Source organism: Tinamus guttatus, unplaced genomic scaffold (genome assembly GCF_059628265.1).
Source record: "Tinamus guttatus ecotype Peru unplaced genomic scaffold, ASM5962826v1 Tinamus_guttatus_pri_ptg000314l, whole genome shotgun sequence".
Taxonomy (NCBI): Eukaryota; Metazoa; Chordata; class Aves; order Tinamiformes; family Tinamidae; genus Tinamus; species Tinamus guttatus.
Genome location: NW_028288848.1, coordinates 7089041 through 7107961, shown reverse-complemented (window position 1 = coordinate 7107961; position 18921 = coordinate 7089041). Strand labels below are relative to the sequence as shown.

The 18921-nt window shown below is 66.6% G+C and overlaps 3 protein-coding genes across 3 annotated transcripts; 1 reads left to right on the top strand and 2 right to left on the bottom strand.

Moving 5' to 3' along the window:
* The first annotated feature begins 3071 nt into the window (after positions 1-3071).
* On the top strand, positions 3072-4803 carry SFRP5 (secreted frizzled related protein 5). The gene is made up of 3 exons (XM_088528895.1): positions 3072-3582; positions 4045-4122; positions 4393-4803. The coding sequence occupies exons 1-3, from the start codon at positions 3072-3074 to the stop codon at positions 4731-4733; spliced, it is 930 nt and encodes a 309-aa protein (XP_088385021.1). The 3' UTR covers positions 4734-4803.
* A 3343-nt stretch (positions 4804-8146) lies between these two features.
* ZFYVE27 (zinc finger FYVE-type containing 27) lies at positions 8147-12810 on the bottom strand. The gene is made up of 11 exons (XM_088528709.1): positions 12614-12810; positions 12303-12373; positions 12029-12215; positions 11766-11861; positions 11467-11579; positions 10773-10903; positions 10372-10443; positions 9800-9944; positions 9478-9524; positions 8455-8536; positions 8147-8237 (listed from the first exon to the last, which is right to left on the bottom strand). The coding sequence occupies exons 1-11, from the start codon at positions 12808-12810 to the stop codon at positions 8173-8175; spliced, it is 1206 nt and encodes a 401-aa protein (XP_088384835.1). The 3' UTR covers positions 8147-8172.
* Positions 12811-17839: 5029 nt separating this feature from the next.
* MARVELD1 (MARVEL domain containing 1) lies at positions 17840-18492 on the bottom strand. The gene has a single exon (XM_010224296.2). The coding sequence runs from the start codon at positions 18484-18486 to the stop codon at positions 17959-17961; it is 528 nt and encodes a 175-aa protein (XP_010222598.2). The 5' UTR covers positions 18487-18492; the 3' UTR covers positions 17840-17958.
* Positions 18493-18921: the final 429 nt, after the last annotated feature.

Here is an 18921-nt window from a genome sequence, read left to right as displayed (position 1 = left end):
GCCTGCGCACGGCCGCCCACGTGCAGGGAGGGGACCACAGAGCCGGGCAGCTGGCAGCCCTTGTGCAAACAGGAGAGCGGCAGGGGGAGGCAGACGCCTCGGCTGGGACATGCTGGGAAACGGGACCACGCAGGGACCGTGTCTGTGACGGAAACCGCGCCGGGATGGGAACCCATGAGCCGCTGGCCCTCAGGGCCAAGAGGGTCCCGCGCCCTCCGCAGAGGTGACTCCAGGCCGGGACATGCCCCGTCGCTGCCCCGCGCGGTGCCGGGTCAGGACAGAGGCGGCGGCGGCGAACAGGGCGCCTGTGTGTGCCCGGCTCCGCGCCCGGGATTTACGAGCTGCGGAAGGAGGCGCGGAGCGGCTGGGCCGGCGCCAGGGCGGCCGGGGCCGCAGCTGGGCCCGGAGCGCTGCCAGCCGCATTCCTGGGGCCGCCAGGCAAGCGGGAGTGTGTGTGGGCCGACCGGGCGGCCGGGCAAGTGCACGGCCAGCGCCGGGGCAGGGCCGGCCCGCGGGACGCCCAGGTCCCTGTGAGGAGCCCCAGTGCTCTGAGCCCAGAGCTCTGCATCGTGACCGCTCGTCTCTCTGGAGATGCCGCGGTGGGGACAGTGGCTCCACAGGAGCTCTGGCACCGTGGGCCTGGGCAGCTGGGATTGAGCGAAATGGGCTAAAACGCAGTGGGGCTGAGAAGCGGGGGCTGCCAGTGCTCTTACCGTGCTGCCCTGGCGGGTTGTCCCCGGCGTCCCGGGCGCAGAGGTGGCCGTCCCCATGGCCGGCCGGGGCCAGCTCCCAGTCTCAGTGCGGTGGCCCAGGAGGCAGGCGGTGGCACCGCAGCCCTGCTCGCCGGAGTGACAGGCACAAGTGCCAGCCTGCGCACAGAGGACACAGGGAAGGACAGCACAGGGTGTCCCCATCGGCGAGAGCTGCTCCAGCTGGAGGAGCCCATTGCAGTGGCCAGGACACCTAGATCCCCGGGACACATCGCAGGGTCCCCTGCCTGCACCTTCCTCCCCAGGCAGGGTGAGGAGGGGAGAAGGGGGGCCCCCTGTGAGGCCCAGCTGGGCCCCGGAGCAGCCCTGGCTCACAGAGCCCCCCGTCTGTCACGACGCCTTCATTAGAGACACTGAGTCACCTCCTGGCAGCGTGGGGCATCAGCGCTGGCCCCGGGCTGGCCCCCACGGCATCCCCTTGTCACGCCAGGTGTGGGGCAGGATCGGGGGGTAAAGCAGCACCCACATCACTGTACCCTGCCCGCAACCTCCCTGTTCCCAGCTGTGGGGGACACGCGCCAGCGGGCAACGCACCAGGGGACACTGGGCAGCGCAGGGTGCACGGGGCGCTGCACACAGCGGCAGCACCAGCTCCATCCCTCTCGCCCACCTCTCCAGCTCCTTTTCCCCAGCTGCTCCATCCTGCTCCTGTGGCAGCTCCCCGTGCTCCTGGCTGCCCTGCCCGGCCCATCCATCACGGATTAGCTATTTTCCATCAGTGCTTATCTGCCGGCCATCTCGCTGCTCCCGTGACAGCCCGATGCCTCCAGCACCTCCCTCCTGCTACCGGGCAGCCCCGATAAGGGGGCCACTCCGTCTTATCGTGCTCCCCAGCCGTTACACATTAACGGGGCCATCCTGGTGCGGGGGACGTCCCAGGGCACCAGCCCATGCGGTGGGCAGTGCGGGGCTCCGGAGCGCTGCCCGCATCCCGGGGCATTGCAGGGACTGCGGGCACGGCGGCTCCCCACCATGGCCCTAGAGCGGGCAGGTGGCAGTGGGGCAGGGGGGGACGGTCCCTACCCCAGCCCGGGGCAAAGGGTGGCCACTATCGCCTGCATCCACGGGGCTGTTTGCTCTGTGGCCATTAACGGAGCTGCCTTATCCGGCGGGCCGGGGTCGGGGGCAGCCTGGAGGCCGCTGGCCGGCCATCGATCGCAGCAAGGGGAGGGGGCGCCCCAGATAACCCGGGCAGACAAATGGGTTTCTGATGGGGTCGCTGGCCCGGTGCCCCCAGCCCATCTCCCGGGGGACGCGGGAACGTGGCCCCGGCAGGCGCCGCACTGCCTGTGTGGTGCCCCAGCCCCTTCCCACACCCTGCATGGCCAGGGCAGCCCCACAGCGTGGGGATGAGGGCTCCAAGGTGCCCCAGCCCCAGAGGGAGCGGGTACAGCACCATGCAAAGCCTGGCTTAGGGGCAAAGGCATGAGCAGGTCGTGGGGAGCAGAGCCCTGCCAAGACCACAGGTTGGTCAGTGCCGTGCCCAGGAGCACTGGGAAGTTCCTGCCCAGCTTCCCTCGTGACTGGGAGATGCCTGGCAGAGCCATCCACAACAACAGGCACCCCATGCCCACAGAACGTGGGGACATTGACACCCTGCGTGGCACCCACTGCGCTAGCTCCTTGCCTTGGCTCGGAACCCAGCACCCAATCTGAGGGTCTCCATGCAACCCTGGGGGCTGCAAGCACAGAGAGAACTCTGCCCACACACTAGCACCAGGCAGGATGCGGGCGGACAGCTTTGCCCGCTGCAAAGGGAGGGACAGAGCATTGCCCAGCCTGAGCCAGCCCTCACCAGGAGCATGGCCAGAGCCGGGGGCACGCGCTGCACAAGTGGGGGAAGCTGCATGCAGAGGTCCCTGATGGCACTAAGCACCGTGCAGCGTTGTGTGCCCAGCAGCGTGCAGCACGGTGCTCCCAGTGCCATGCAGCGTCCTGCACCCAGCAGCGTACAGCACGCTGCTCCCAGCACCACGCCATGCCCTGCTCCCAGCACCGTACAGCGCCCTGTGCCCGGCCACATCCCAGGAGCACGGGCGGGGGGCAGGCAGCAGCGGGGTGGCCCCGGCTGCCTGGTGTGGGGCCCGGCCGTGCAGCCAAGGCTGGGAGGGCCGAGCAGGGCTGGGCAGCGGAGCAGATTGGCTGCCGGCGAGGCCTGCGGGCTCCTTTGAAAGCGCAGCGCGGCGTGGGAGGCGCTAAGGCAGCGGGGCAGCGCGGAGCCGACCTCCCTCGTCCATCCCGTCCCGTCCCGCACGGGCAGCAGGCAGAGCCCGGCGGCAGCACCGGGGCCGGGCAGCGGCGATGCCGTGGCAGGGCAGCGCGGCGGCGCTGGGCACGGCACTGCTGGCGCTGGCACTGGCCCGGGCGCAGAACTACGACTACTACAGCTGGCAGCCCGAGAGCCAGCCCCATGGGCGCTACTACGGCCGCGAGCCGCAGTGCGTGGACATCCCGGCCGACATGCAGCTCTGCCGCGACGTGGGCTACAAGCGCATGCGGCTGCCCAACCTGCTGGAGCACGAGTCGCTGGGCGAGGTGAAGCAGCAGGCGGGCAGCTGGGTGCCGCTGCTCGCCAAGCAGTGCCACACGGACACGCAGCTCTTCCTCTGCTCGCTCTTCGCCCCTGTCTGCCTCGACCGGCCCATTTACCCCTGCCGCTCGCTCTGCGAGGTGGTGCGCGACTCCTGTGCCCCCGTCATGGAGTCCTACGGCTTCCCCTGGCCCGACATGCTGCACTGCGCCAAGTTCCCCTTCGACCATGACCTCTGCATCACCGTGCAGTTCGGGAACAGGCAGGCAACACCACCACCAGGTAACGCGGCTCGCGAGCCCCTGCACTGCTGCAGGGGCGGCCCGGGGACGGGGGGAGAGCAGAGCACGGCGGGGACGGTCCCGGCAGCAAGGAGAGCACGTGGGCCCCAGCGCTGCACCTGCGCTGCCCCCATTCTTGTGTGGGCCTTCGGATGCATCGTCCTAAGGGACGCATCACCCTAAGGGACACCTTGCCCTGTGACAGCTCAGGGCTGGCGGGAGCAGGCGCGGGTGGCACCTTCACCCCTATGCAACCTTTGCTCCTTCTGCTGCTCACCCCCTGGTTTGGCAGTCAGCCATGGGCAGGTATGGGGATGCCACCCTGTTAAGTGCTCCGCATGCCCTGGGCACAGCTCCCTGGCTGAGGGAGCTCCCCTCCGTCCCTGGGGTCTCTGAGGAGCTGGCCCCGGAGCTGGCCCTCAGCAGCAGAGTGGCCACGATGCTGGCTCGTGTCTCCCTGCAGTGTCCAAGATCTGCACCCAGTGCGAGATGGAGCACAAGGCGGACGGCATGATGGAGCAGATGTGCTCCAGTGACTTCGGTGAGTGCCAGCATCCCCTGTCCAGCCCCCAGCACGAGGGGGCTCCCCATGGCCCCACCAGCCCCCAGAGCGGCCCGGATGGGGAGAGATGGCCCGAGAAACGTGGGAGGCTCACAGGGGCCTCCTCTGCCCTTGCAGCAGCCTCTTCCCCTCCCCACCTTCCCTCAGGGAGCTGATCGCGCCCTATCCTGCAGTGGCCCCGGGCACTGACCCCTCAGTGCCCTGTCAGTGCCCCACGTCCCCCCAGCAGTGCCCCTGCCTGTCCCGCAGTGGTGAAGATGCGCATCAAGGAGATGACGGAGGAGAACGGGGAGCGGCGCCTCGTGGCCGCCCAGAAGAAGAAGGTGCTGAAGCTGGGCCCGCTCAAGCGCAAGGACACCAAGAAGATGGTGCTGCACATGAGGAACGCGGGCGCCTGCCCCTGCCCGCAGCTCGACAGCCTCAGCGGCAGCTTCCTGGTGATGGGCCGCAAGGCGGGCGGCCGCCTGCTCCTCCTCGCCATCTACCCCTGGCAGAAGCACAACAAGGAGATGAAGTTTGCTGTCAAGTTCATGTTCTCCTACCCCTGCCCCCTGTACCACCCTCTGCTCTATGGGGCCGGGCAGCGCTAGGGCCCTGCCTGCCTGCCCTGTCCCAGGACTCCTGCCCGCACCGATGGGGCCAGAGCTCTGACCCTGCTCTGCGCCCCGGGACCCTCGGCTGCACCCCGGATCCCTGGCTGCACCCCTGGGGCCCCTGCTCTTCACCCCTGGGATTCCCAGCTGCATTTGTGGGAGCCTAGACCTGCACCTGGAGCCCTGCCCGCATCTGGAGCCCTGCTCTGCACCCTCGGGACCTTTGCCCATCACCAGGAGCTTGCGCTGCCCCCAGAACGCTCCAGCCATATCCCTGATCCTGTGTGAGGCCAACTCTGTGCTGGAGAACCTCACTTGCCAATGCTGCACCTGCCCAACAGCTCTGGATCTGCTCCAAGCCCCCATCCTTCCCAAATTCCCTCTCCAGCCTCCTGAGCCATACCCACACCCCTCTCCCCCGCAAGCAGAGTTCATCTGGATCCTCCCATCTTCACAGGGACAGCTCCAGTCAGGACAGGTCCCTCCTGCCCCACTGTGCCCACCATCAACCACCACCGCTACCAACGCTGTGCCCGAAACCAACCATGGGGAGCAGCAGCACCCCAGGGCCCCTGGCTGGGGACAGCTCTGGCCCCCCTGTGCTGTGGGGCTGCCCCGCTGTGGGCAGCACAGAGCACAGACCCACGGAACCGCCTGGCCCCGGCCAGGCTCACGCTCCGCTCTCTCCTGCCCTGCACGGCTCGCACAGGCCACCGCAAGGCAGGGTCACCCCAAACCCCTCCAGGGCAGCCCCAGGGTGCCCCCATCCCCTGGCAGTGCCCCCGCCAGGCACCCAGCACCACGCGCTGCAGTAAATTATTCTGCCTCGGAGAAGACCCGTGTCCGTCTCCCTGTGGTTCTTGGTCCAGCGTGCCTCCAAGCGCCCTACCTGGGGCTGGGAAGGGTGGAGGGGGACCCCAACGAGGGGGACTGAGCGGCAGGAGCCCAGCGAGCACCGGCGCCCACCCCGATCCCGCTCCCAGCGCTGTGCCCAGGGCCTGTGGCCGGGCAGCGCAGCCAGAACAAGGGTGGCAGCAGCGACAGGCAGCGCGGGGCCTTCGGGGGCACCCAGCACCTCTTTGCAAGAGGAAGAGCTTCCCTGCAACTCCTGGGCCACCTCAGGTGGCCGGGATGGAGAGATGGCGGCAAGGGAAGGGGCTGGCCCAGCTGCTGGACCCCCTCAGCTGGGGCTGCAGGTGCTTTGCAAGAGCAGCAGCTTCCGACGATGTCCCAGGATGGACTTGGGCTGGAATTTGGTACCTGGCAGTGCTGACCTTGGAGCTGGGGCATCACCCCTCCTTCATTCGCCCCACCAGAGAACCTGGGGCAGGGGCAGCCCACAGAGCTCCCCGCGGGCGCCCAGGGTCACCTCCCCCATCGCGCGTCAGGAGCCGTCCCCGCTGCCTGCCCCGTGCGGCCCTGTTTACCCAGCGCATTCTTGAGCCGGCTGCGTCACGGCACATCCCGCCGGGTGATCCAGGCAGCTGCCGGGATATTTACCCAGGCCTGGCCGCCGCACACTGCCGCCTCTCAGAGGAGCTGGCGCTGGCGGAGGAGACGAGGGGGCAGCACGGGAGCCACCCCGCACGCTGCCAGCCCTCTTGTGGGGCCACCCCGCACGCTGCCAGCCGCGGGGCACCTGCACAGGCTGGAGGGCCCGAAAGGGCACTGGCAGCCCCTCCAGCCGGACACACGGGACAGCCGTTCCCCACGACCCCCTCGGGAAGCCATATGACCATCCACCTTTCAGTGCAGAGTGCTCGGGCGCAGGGGCACGCAGCCCCGTCACTCGTATCACCCCGGCACGAAGCTCGCGCAGATGGGGACCTCAGCGCCCAGCTCAGGTCCATCTGCCTCCCTTCCCGCCGTGCGTCACGGGCAGCTTCCCGAGGCGATGGCACACGCACAGACACCCCATTCACAGGCCCAGGTGCTTCCTGCAGAGTGCAGGGACTCCCAGCCTCGTGGCTGGGCCAGGAGGAGCACCCAGGGCCCGGGTTGCCCCGCAGAGGCCCCGGGGCTCGCAGCGCACCAGGACCTCCCCTCCCAGCAGCCGGGGGCTGCCGAGGCCCCGGGCACTGCCCGGCAGCTGGAGGGCACCAGCCCCCCCGCCGGGCCGGGGCAGCAGCTGGCGGCGCCGCTGGGGCCGTTCCCAGGCGGCAGCAGCCAGGGTCACATTCCAGGGATAGCTGGGAGCTTTGCTGTCGGCGCAGCGAAAGGTCACCCTTGTGAGCGCGGGCAGCTGCCGGGACCACCGCCGGGGCCGGGCACGGGAAGGAGCAGCCCCGGGGAGATGCAGGGCAAAGCTGGCCATCCTCATGCCAAGGACAGGCAGCTCCACACAGCCCCCTGGCCAGGGCAGAGAGGCTGCACTGTGACAGACAAAAAAGCAGTGAGTTGAGAGGGGGGCAGAGACGCTGCTTTCCCGCACCCTACCTGCACCCAGGGCCGTCGTCTTCCCCAGCACCATGCCTGGAGCCACAGCCCTTCGCTGCCCTCACACGCAGCTGAGGGGACGGGCCCCACGGCCTCAGCCTGCTGGAAGGGTCACCCCTGGGGTGGAGGCAGCCACTAAACAGTCCCCAGAGTGAGGGAAGAGAACTAGCCTTAAGGGAGGACGCCAGCATGAAGGGTGCTGCCGTCCGGAGAGCACCAGTCCCGCAGTCCTGCTCCTTGGGTACCATCTCCCCTGAGTCACGGACACAGAGGTGCCAGGGCACTCGGGAAAGGGGGCAACTTTCACCGGGGAAAGACAAGAGTTAAGTGATGACAGGAGAGTTAAGGGTTGTTCTTTATATACATTTATATATTAATCTGTAGTAGAAAGCAGCAGTCGCTAAGTGCACAGAGCAGCCCAGCTCGCACCTCTCCTGCTACAGCGACCCACCTACGTCGCCGAGCTCCGAGTCCCTGCTACAGCCAAGAAGTGTAGGGAGGAAAGACTAAACCTGGATACAGGAGGCTGAGGAGCACAGGAGGGGCCGGAGCTGGCAGAGCTCAGGCGAGCCAGGACCGAGGACCACGTCTCTTGGGGACGCAGAGCTCCGACTTGATCCCAAAAACAGTCACCCTGCACAGTGCTCAGAAGGGTAGGGACAGAGCCCTGAGGTTGCTCTGCTCCCATGCAGGAGACGGAGGTAGGAGGGGGAGGGCCGCCGAGCTGGGCGCAGGGCCTGGCGGGCGCAGGGCTGCGGGCAACGCTCCGCCTCGACCTGCCGCTGCGGCCAGCGCTGCGCAGCAAGGAGAGCTGCTCCGGCCACCCCAGCAATGCTGGCAGGGGCAGCAACAAGTGCAAGTGTCCTCTGGCAGGGATACCACGCTGGCAACCAAGGGACCGAGGCCTCCAGCGATGAGGGCAGCGCTGCCACTGCCCACGAGGCAGTACGGGACCCCGCCAGGCAGGACAGGGCCCACACGCTGGCCAGGACTGTTCCCGTCACTTGATGAGCACCTGGTTGCACAGAGCGCACACGAAAACTGTCTCTCGCTGAGCTTCAGGGGCTGGAAAGAAAAGCAGCTGTCAGCGACCAGCCCCTCTTCCCCACACATCACCCAGCAAGGGCACAGAGCTGCTCCAGCAGCAGCCACCGCTGCTTTGCTCCGGGCCAGGCTACATGGGGCAGGTCCCATCCACAGGCTCCGTCAGGGCGGAAGCAAATCCGGGTGGCAGAGAACACAGGTCACAGCAAGAAGGCTCTGTCCTCCACCTCCCACTCACCTGTGGCTCCCATCACAGCCTTGGGGACTTTGAAGGAGCAACACCTGGAGCAGAAGCTGTTCCCGCAGTTACTGCAGCTCCGCTGCGGACAGAAATAGGGGTGAGACACTGCAGACCACACAGGGAGCTGATGGGCCTGCCCAGCCCTCCCCGAGGAGCGCCAGCGCCCTGCCCCAGGGCTCCCCGCACAAGGCCCAAGCGGTGCCACCGCTGTGGCAATAGCAGGGATTTTGTGCCAAGGACTCCTGGACAAACCGCCTGGCACTGGAGCTGCATCCCTGAAGCCTGTGCCCAGCCTAAGGAAGCCAGGTCCCACAGACTCCGGGATCCCGCATCCAATGGTTCTTACACTGAACCCAACATAACAGAGGGACACAGGCTCAAGGAAGTCTCAAACACGTAGCAGACTGAGCCAGGAGGAAGAGCAGCGAGCCTTGAATCTGGAGAGGAAGGGGGCAGCAGTGAGACAAGCAACGTGCATCTGCACAGGGTAAAAAGACTCATCCTTCTCCAGACTAGGGGAACGTGCAGCTAGCACCATGCCCAAGGGCTCAGAGCAGAAAACAAGGGACCTTTGCTGTTCTTGTGACACACACTGGGACGATAATGAGGTTTGTTGCCACTTCAACACGAGCCCACAAGCAAACCCAGGCTCTGCTTTCACTGGAAAGCTCCATGACCCAGAACTGGGCTAACCGGTGCACGGACGCTGCGCAGGAAGCAGCTCACACACACACACACACAGAGCACAGAGGAGCCTGCCGCCACGCAGGGCCTCGCGCACCGGCCACGCTCTACCTGTGCAAAACGCACAGGCTCCACAGCCCAAGGCACCTCCGACAGCACCAGGCAGGTGACAACACCCAGCACTCAGCTGAGGTCACCACTGCCAGGCTGGGGCAGATGTCGGCCTCACCCAGCCACAAGAGCCACAGGAGAAAACTAGGGCAAGCTGGACATGCGAAAAGTCTGTCCCAACACAGGCAGTAACTGAAGGAGGGGCAGGAGAAACTGAAGACTCACCCTCTTCTTGAGCACGGAGAAGGTGGCTGCACAACCCGTGCAGTTCCCTGGAAGACAGAGAGGAGAGATGAGACTGCTTGGGACAAGCAAGAGGCACAGGACAGCTGTGCCTGCAGTAACGGCTCTGCTGGAGACCACACGGCTGCACCCCTCCAGCCCATGAACACAGTCCCCGTGAGAGCGTGGGGGACACGACTTGCTGGAGGTGCCAGCCTGGCCCCAGCAGGTTCCAAGCCATTCCCAGGTCACTGGATCCCCACCACGGGCAGCAGAGACCCCGCTCTGCTCAGCCCCCCGAAGCAGCAGCCACCTCCAGCCTTACCAAAGTTGTTGCTGGGGTAGCGCTTGCGCAGGCGCTCGGTCAGCCGCGACACCTTGCTGCGAATCACCTCGTTTTTGCTCATAAAACCATTGTCTGGGAGGCTGAGGTCAAACTCTGAGGAACACTGAGAGCTTTCATCATCCTCCTGCAGAGAGGAGAGCCAGTTGAGCATGGAGAGGTGGCTGGGGCACTGAAGGGCAGGCTGGGCCAGCAGCACGTGCCAGTCCAGCAGGATACTCCACCTGGCATTGCCACAAGCAGGGGCCGAGCCAGGCAGAGGCTGCCAGGCCTGGCTGGGAGGAGATGCCTCTCCTGCCCACCTTGGCAGGGCAGTACTCACCATGACCAGCAGCTGGTTCTCCTTCTCCCGCAGCATGGGACAGAGAGGACAGGCAGTAGAGAGGCAGACAGACTGCAGAGGTACCCAGCCCTGCACCCATTTCCCTGAGCACCAGCTCACTCTGCCAGCCCCCACCAAGGGGCCGGGACACCCCCCTTCCCCTTCCCCGCAGGGCTCTGCTCCCTCCACCTCAGCCACCCAGGAGGCACAACCCACCCCAGCAGGCTCAAACCTCAATAGCATCCTTGAACTCTTCATCTGGCTCTGCCTCCTCAGCCTCCTCCACGCTGCCAGGGGTGAGGTCCTGCAAGAGATTCAGAGCTAGTTCTGCACTATCCTCATCTCCATCCAAAGAAGGGCCCACACTCCCAGGGTAGGTACCAGGGTATCAGACCCAGACAAGGGGCAAGCCCCCCTCTTCCCTATCTAAGTCCAAACACACAGCAGAAGGACTAAGCCAGACCCCCAGTTTAGCAGGGCAGCCCCTTGGCAAAACACGATGGGCTCCACGGCAGGACAAACAGGTTTTCAGCAAAGCAAGCAATTGGAAAGAGCTTGTGGGCAGAGGACAAGCTCAGCCCTATGGTCTGGCTGTGCCTCCCACCCCATGACTCCCCATCCTGCCCCCGTCACCTCTGTGCTGGTGGGTGTGGGGGTCCGGTCCGGCGGGGCAGCAGCTGGCAGCGGCTCAGCAGGTTCTGGAGTGTTCTCAAGAGGTCTGTTGCCCAGACACTGCTCGATCGAGGCTTTCAGCTCCAGTATCACTGAGAAGAGGGGACAGGGCTGTAGGCTGTAGCAGGCTGGCACTTACCTTGCCAGCCTTGGCTGCTAGAGCCAATCTCCAGTACTTCAGGCAGGCGGCACCCTCAACCACGGGCACACACATAGACAGCTGCCACACTCGGCGGAGGGAGGAATCTCCCACCCGGCCCAGCTCAGATGGGGAAGAGCAGGCACTCTGGGCACAGCTGAGCCCCACAGACAAGCAAGGGCCTCTCCCTTATGCCCTGGGCAGAACAGGAGCAGGCACAGAGAGCAGTGGTGAGCATTGGGCACAGGCTGCACTGCCAGGCCCAAGACACAGCGCAGAGGGCAGCGCTCCGCCAGGAAAGGGCAGCCAAGCTGGACATGGCGGAGGGCGCCCGGGCGCCTCTCGCAGCTCAGGGCCTTCCTCTCCCTTCGCTAACTGTGATGCCCTCTGGCTGGTGCGGGCTCCAGAGTCACGTCTGGCACTGGGAGAGGGCAAGAGCAGGACCCCTGGCTTCACAGGGCATTTCCCCACCCCGTCCCACGCAGACCCATGGATTCCTCTGGGGAAGGCTCTTACCACGGTAGAACTGGGCATTGCCCAGGAAGAGGGTGCTGTTGAGGATAGCCAGGACCCAGCAGAGGGGCAGCAGGTAGAGGATGCAGACAGAGCCCAGCAGTGCCCCGTAGAACCTGAGAAGGGGCAGGACAGCAGGGTCAGGATGGAGCAGCCTCCGGCCTCACCCCACAGCGTTGCCCCCTCCCCCAGCCAAGCACACCCCTTCCTCACCCGTTCCTGTGCCTGCTCCTCGCACAGACAATCTGCCCCCCAGCCACCCTGGGCATCCCGCATGGGGCACCCAGCCTGGAGCTACTCACTGGGAGGAGACAGTGGGGTTCTCCCAGTAGAGAACACGGTAAACGGCCTCGCAGCTGCAGCACATCCCACTCAGGAAGGCCTCCAGCTGGATCAGGCTACAAGCGAGAACACAGAGTCAAGAAGAGCCCCAAAGCTGGGCTGGAGCCCCAAAGGGCCCCGAGCTGGCCCCGCACACGCACTTTGCCAGGTTGCCACAGATCCCAGAACATGTGGAAAAGGCACCCTGGCTCTGGGAAGGAGAGCCCGGGCACGCGAGACTCACAAGCCCTTGACCTGGGCGACGGCCTCCTGGCGCGAGAGCTGCACCGTGCGCAGGTCCTGGCGGCGGACGCTGTGGAACCTCCTGCGCACCAGCTCGGGCTCCGAGGGCCGCGCGCGACACGTCTCCTGCAGGTAGCCCAGCAGGGCCGGCACCAGCACCAGCAGCGCCAGCACCGAGTACCAGGCAGCTGCAAGAGCAGCAGCCCATGAGCCCCAGGCGCAGCCACGGGGCAGGAGGCGGCCCAGCACCCGCTGGAGGGGATCCCAGCGCCCACCTTGGTCCAGCGTCAGCAGCAGGAAGTTGAGGCCCAGGCACACGAGCAGGGAGCACAGGGGCTGCTGCCATCTGCAGAGAGGAGCAACATCAGGTAACGGCAGCCCTGGGTCCCGGCCTCCAGTGCCAGGATCCCGCCTCCAGTCCCCCGTCCCAGTCCCCGATCCCAGGATCCCATCTCCAGTCCCGCGCCCCAGTCTCCATCTCCGGTCCCAGCTCCCCATCTCGGCCTCAGTCCCAGGACCCCAAACCCGGTCCCGACCCCCGGTCCGGGCCCCGGTTCCCCGCTGCGGCCCGCCCACCCGCCCGCACCGCAGCAGGGCGCGCACGGCGCAGGCCGCGTCCCGCAGCGGCTCCAGGTAGAGCTCCAGCCGCCGGTAACTCAGCACCAGCGTCAGGAGGTCGAAGGCGGCGGCCCGGGGCGGCGCGGCGGGGTCCGGCTGCACCTCGGGGCCCGCCGCCCCCTCGGGGCCGCCGCCCGCCGCGCCCTCCCGCTCGGACGCCTGCATGACCGGGACCGGGACCGCAGCTGCCGCTGCGAACGCGCCCGCTTCCGGGCAGGGCCGGCGGCGCCCTGGCCTCACTGCGTCCCCCCTCGCTGCGTCACCCCCGACACCCCGCCCCCGAGACGGCAGCCGACCAATCGGAAAGAGCCAGACCGGCAGCCGGGCGGGGAAGCCCCGCCGCTGTGAGGGCAAGGGGCGGAAGCGGCGTCGCTCCCGGAAGCGGCGCAGGGTCTAGGCGGGCCGGGGTGGGGTCCGCCCGCGGGCTGCTCCCAGTGCGGGTCCCGGATGGACCCGAGGCGGCGCTCGGGCCGCGGCCCGTCCGAGCGCAGGGCAGGTCCCAGACTGGATCCGGTCTGAATCCTGGGCCCGTCCCAGTCTGGTTCCAGTGTGATCCCCGTCTGCGTCCAGCCTGGCTCTAGGCTGGTCTCAGTCGGGCTCCGGCTGCACCCAGGACTCAGCTGCTCTCCCAGTCTGCCCGCAGTCTCCGGCCCAGCCTGGATCCAGGTCTCACTGCAGGGCTCTGTCCCAGCTGGGCTTAGTCCAGACATGGAGCTCAGTCGGGATCCACCCCTCCTCCCAGAGTGGCTCTGTCCAGCTGCAGTTCTGTTCCTGGCCGATGTGCACCCGGCGCCAGCGCAGCCTGCGTGTCCCCATGGGCTGCAATAGCCCCTGTGCCACCCCTGCCTCCACGTGCTGTGTGGGGACCCGGCCACGGTCCCATGCAGGCCCCTGGTGCCGCAGAACCGCCTGGCCACCCCACACAGGAGGTGCCTATCGGGGCAGTAACCGCAACAACCATGAACGGGCAGGGAGGCACACAGTGATCAAAACCACCTACCCATGTAATGCTCTTCATGGCCCGTGGAAAAGAAGAAGGGACATGGAGGTCAATCCTCAGAGTGGCCACCCACCCCCTTACAGCCAACGTTCCCAGCTTTCCCGAGGTCAGGGCAAGGATTCAGCCAGGAAAATGCATTTGAGTGTCTGCCATAGATGTTAAAGACATGTTTTTCATAGTTCTCATCCCAGAACAAAGTGAAAACCAGGTTGCTTCTGCTTGGCATGGACACAGTGCCCAAAGTTATAAACACAGCCTGGCTCTGGCTCTCACGCAGTCAGCCAAGGACCTGGAGAAGCCACTCGTGCCCTCCAGACTGGCCGCATTATGGTATATAGCGTATCGATGGTATCTCTCCAGGAGGAAGCACAGGCGAGGAAGTGCAACAGGGACCGGGGTTGCCTCCCACTGGCAAGCGCTAGGGATAGAAATCCTTATGGAGAAGCACCAGGGACATGCCCAGGAAATTACCTTTTAGGCGCTCGATGGGTTAGTGGAGAGAACGTTGTGTCCAAAAAGGCTTTATCCTCCTCACGTCATCTCCCAGTGCACGTCAGCGAAAAGAAGGGGTTTGGCACATGGAAGGTTTGGCGAACACATGCCCCAGGTTTTAGCATCACAGCCCAACCCTTATATAATGGCAGTTACATAACTGAAATTCCTTATATAACAAGGAATTGGGGTCCGGAAGGGGAGGCGGCAGGGAGATACGGGCCCGTACCCGTCCCACGGGCTGCTCGCCTGGCACAGCCCTACGCGCCGGGGGAAAAGCGCTGGAGCCGCGGGACGGAGCGGAAAATCCAGCGGCCAGGGCGCCAACGGGAGCCCAGGCGCAGGCAGGGAGCGCGGGATGCAGCCCAGCCCCGCGTCCAGGGAGGCTCCTCGGGAGCCCTGCGGCAGGAGCTGGTGCAGGGATTGTTCCCCAGTAACGCTATTGCAGACAAAGGCTAACATGGAAACGGGGAAATTCTCCATCCTTTGCGCTGTCTGGGATAAGGGGTATTTCCTCCACATGTGGAAATTTCCTGTGTTGCAATTTGTACCCATTACCCATTGTGTTGTTGATGGTCACCACTGAGAAGAGTTTGGCCCTATCCTCTCCCTCTCCCCACTCTCCCTTCAGATATTTGTACATGTTGATAAGGTCTCTTCTCAGTCTTCTCTTCTCCAGACTAAACAGGCCCAGCTCGCTTAGTCTTTCTTCACACGATAGATGCTCCTGTCCCTTAATCATCTTCGTGGCTCTGCACTGGACCCTCTCTAGAAGCTCCATGTCCTTCTTGTGCTGGGGAGCCCAGAACTGCACCCAATACTCCAGTGCGGCCTCCCCAGAGCTGAGGAGAGGGGCAGGATCCCCTCCCTCAACCTGCTGGCAACTCTCCTCCTCATGCAGGCCAGGATCCCATTGGCCTTGTTGGCCACGAGGGCACATTGCTGCCTCACGGTTAACTTGTCAACCAGGACAGCCTTTGCAGCAGGTCAGCCCCTAGTCTGTACTGATGCCTGTAAAGCAGCGTCACTTTGGAAGGACAGCATGGGAACTGTAGGAGATCAAGGCCATTTTGTGCAGACTGGGCCCTGCTGCAGGTGACGCCCGAGGCCAGGATCCCACCAGTGAGAAGGGGACACCTGCGCCATGATCCTGCTGTGACGCCAGGACATCGAGACGCCTCAGCCTGGCCGCAACCCTGCAGCCCGGGGGTTTGCAGTGTAGTGCTCGGCCACAGTGAACCTGGGAGACTGCAGTGCAGGAGTGAGCAATAAATACTTACGGACGGCCCTCTCACGGTGCCCCTTATGTTAGTGAACATCCAAAGGATGGTCTGGGGATGGCGCCTGTGATGGGTGCCAAGAGGGGCAGGGGACACTGCCCCAGCACCAAAGCAGGGGCTGCCATCCCATAACACTCCCTGCGTCCCAGGCAGCTCCACGCCGGCCGGTGGGCCAGGAGGGCAAGGCAGGGCTCAGCGCTATTCCGGCACCACGGTGGGACGAGGGCCGGGGTGCTGCCCCATCGAACGCGTCGGTGCCGGCCGCGAGGGAAGCCCAGGGCTGAGCCCGGTGCCCAGAGCGCAGCCGGGGTCGGGGCCAGCCCTGGGGGAGGCCGGACGCCCCCGGGCTGCCCCGAGCGCTCTGGAGCGTGGGCACGGGGACAGAGAGCCCTTTCAGCCCCGCTGCGGTGGCGGTGACACCAGCACAGCTGCGTCCGGTCCCCCCCGCCATGGCCACCGAGCCCTGGGGACGGCGCCAGCACAGGGCTGCGGGAGGTGCCCGGAGGCAGCGACCACGCGGGCACCACGCCAGGGCCAGCAGCCCCATGGGTGCGAGCAGCCATGGGCAGCAGCCCACGGCCCAGGGCTCAGGGGTGCGGAGCTGTGCGCGACGGCAGCGCAGACCCCAGACACGCGGCGTGCAGCAGCGAGGCTTTATTTGGAAGGTGGATTCATAGACACCAGAGACGGGGCTGGAGGGAGGCAGAGCCGGGCGCGACAGGCAGGGCAGCAGCAGCAGGAGGAGGCCTGAGCGGCTGCGCTGGGGCAGCCCGGGCGTGCGGGGGGCAGGCGGTGTCTGGGACCAGCCCTGACACGGGGTAGGGCCAGCGGGGGAAGGGGGAGGTGGCCTGGGGGTGACAGGGGCCTCTGAGCACAGGACTGGCCGGGACAGCACCTCCCAGGGGAACGGTGACCACTGCCAGCCCCGGTGCCTCGCATACACCCGGAGGGACCGCAGTGCTGCTCTCCACACCAATCCCCCCGCACAGGGTTCCCAATTCCCAGGATCGGGTGGCTTCCATCTCCTGCTCCCTGCGCGTGGCCCCAGAACGAGCCCACGGAAGTGGACACAGCCCGAGCTGCGGAGGCCGATCCAGGGCTGGCCCCACGTCCCGCCACCTCCTCCTCCCGCTCTCGGGGCCGGGCAGCCTCCTCAGCAGCCTCCCAGGTGCCTGCCCTGGCGCAGGGCCACGGCATCTCCGGACGGAACAGTCGTGGCCACGGCGCGGCTCCCGTCCCTTCTTGCACCTCCTCGCAGCCTCCAGCGGCGCCGGGCCCCAAGGAGCAGCCAGACAGTCCCAAGACAAGAGTTTTTCAGGACGATCAGTCTGAGCTTCGAGCTGGGCCTGGACGCCAGCCCCCGTGCTGCAGTGGGACGTGTCCCGGCCCCACCGTGTGCTTGGGAGCCCGGCACGTGACCCACATCCAAACGAAGCGCCGCAGAGCCAGGCAGGGCCGGTGAGGCCCACATGCTACAGGCAAGGCCAGGCCTGTCTCTACTGGAGCAGCCTGGCCGGAGGGCCCAGCCAGTCTCCTTAAGGTGGGATCAGAGCCACAACTCTCCTGGCAGGGAGAGAGCAGCAGCCTGTGCCCATCTCTGGCAACACAGACCCAGCAAGAGGGATGGAGCGGAGGCACAAAGCCCCGGCCTGGGGGAACAAAAACTCCCTTCTTCCCAGGTCCCACAGCCCAGGCAGTGTGAACCACTAGGCTGGAGGGACTGAGCCGCTGCCCAGGCCTGGCACCCAGCTCGCCTCCTTCCTCCCCGCAGCGCAGACGGGCACCACGGGTGACCAGGCATCGCTATCCCGCGGGGCTCAGCCCCCGTCACGCCAGACTACGTGTCGGGGACCCGGGCGATGCTGGGGCGGATGGAGACCCGGCGCTCGGCGCAGGGCGCCCGGGCAGCAGCGAGACAGTGCGCGACAGGAAGAGGCTCAGCCTGCGGGCCCCAGGAAGGCGCAGACGTGTTCAGGCCAGCGGGAGGAGGGGCCCGCGCTGGGGAAGCCGAGACCAGAGCCTCCATTTGGGAGCTGCGTCGGCGCCGCGCAGCCGGGAGCGCCGGGGGGCTGTGCCCACCCAGCCCACTATTACTGCGGCTTCTCGCTCAGCTGCCCCGGCTCCCTGCAGCCTGGGCACAGAGCTGGCACCCACCTGAGCACGTGGCGTCTGCACAGGCTGCGGCTGGGGCTGGGCAGGGCACCCCATGGGCTCCCAGCAGCTCGGGCCCCTCCTAGGGTGTCTCCACTTGAGTCCCTCGGCTGGCAATAGCCTTTGTCCGTCCATGCATCCATCCTTCCATCCATAGGGGAGGAGAGGCGCCCTTGCAGCGCTGGGGGGCGTCCGTGCTGTCCTGGCGGGGTGCAGGAGAAGCTGTGGTCCAGGGAAGCTCTCTATCTGTACGTTCATCTGTGCCAGAGCCTCTGGAAGGAGCTGGTGCAGTCAGCCAGGAAGGGAAGGGGCAGCAGGGCCGCTAGGTCCGGAAGAGGGGCTGCGGTTTGTCCACGCGTGAGGAGAAGGGCAGCTGAGCACTGCAGGGTCTCAGATGATGTCGCGCTCATCCCGGCAGCGTCGTGAGAGGCAGTAGAGCCCGGAGAAGAGGTACAGGCAGGCGGTGATGCCCCCACACACCGAGGCGCTCAGGTAGGCGCCGTAGAGGCAGCGCTGGCTGTAGCCGGGCAGGTTGCAGTAGCTCTTGCGCCCAGCCTTGTAGCCCATGATGCCGGTGGCGGCTGCGTAGAGCCCGACGCCCAGCACCAGGTCGTGCACTAGGTTGGTGAGGAGCCAGCGAGAGCCGAGCCAGGGCACCAGCGCCCAGCGCCCCAGGAGGCTGAGCCCGAAGAGAGCCAGGGTGAGGAGCCAGACGAGGACGGCGGCGAAGAGTGCGAAGTGGGCCGCCCCCTCGTACTTGTGAGCCGCCACGGTGACCCAGAAGGCAGCGCCGAGGAGCAGCTGCCCCAGGCGCAGCAGGCCCAGCGGGCTGCGGAGGAAGGCGCAGTGGATGCTCAGCGAGCCCCGAGCCGCAGGCCCTGGTGGCGGCGGCGCTGCTGGCGGAGCCGTGCGGGCCATGGCGGGGCCCTGGCTGTGCCGCTGCGCTGTAAGAGCGGACTCAAGGCCCAGCTCTGCCCCGGCAGCAAATTCCTCTGCTCGCTTCTGCCAAACATCTGGCTCCTAACGGTCCTCCCCGAGCGGGGCCTCTCTCCTCCCCCGCCCCGCCTCTGCGTCCCACCGCGCCGCGCTCGACGGGGCCGGCGCCGGAGCGGCCCGGGCTCCGCCCGCGGGCGGCGCGCGGGCCGCTCCGGCGCCGCGACTGGGGCAGCTCCGGGCGGCAGCTCCCTGCGAGGGCGCCGCGGAACCAGGGGGGAGTTGCGTGAATCGGACCGGGATCCGAGAGGGGAACGGCGCGAGGTGGCCGGCGGGAAGAGCCCCGAGTCCGAGTCCGCGGGGCGCCGCCACTGCCCGAAGCGGGGCCGCGGCGCGTGGTTCGCGCGCGAAACTCGGAAA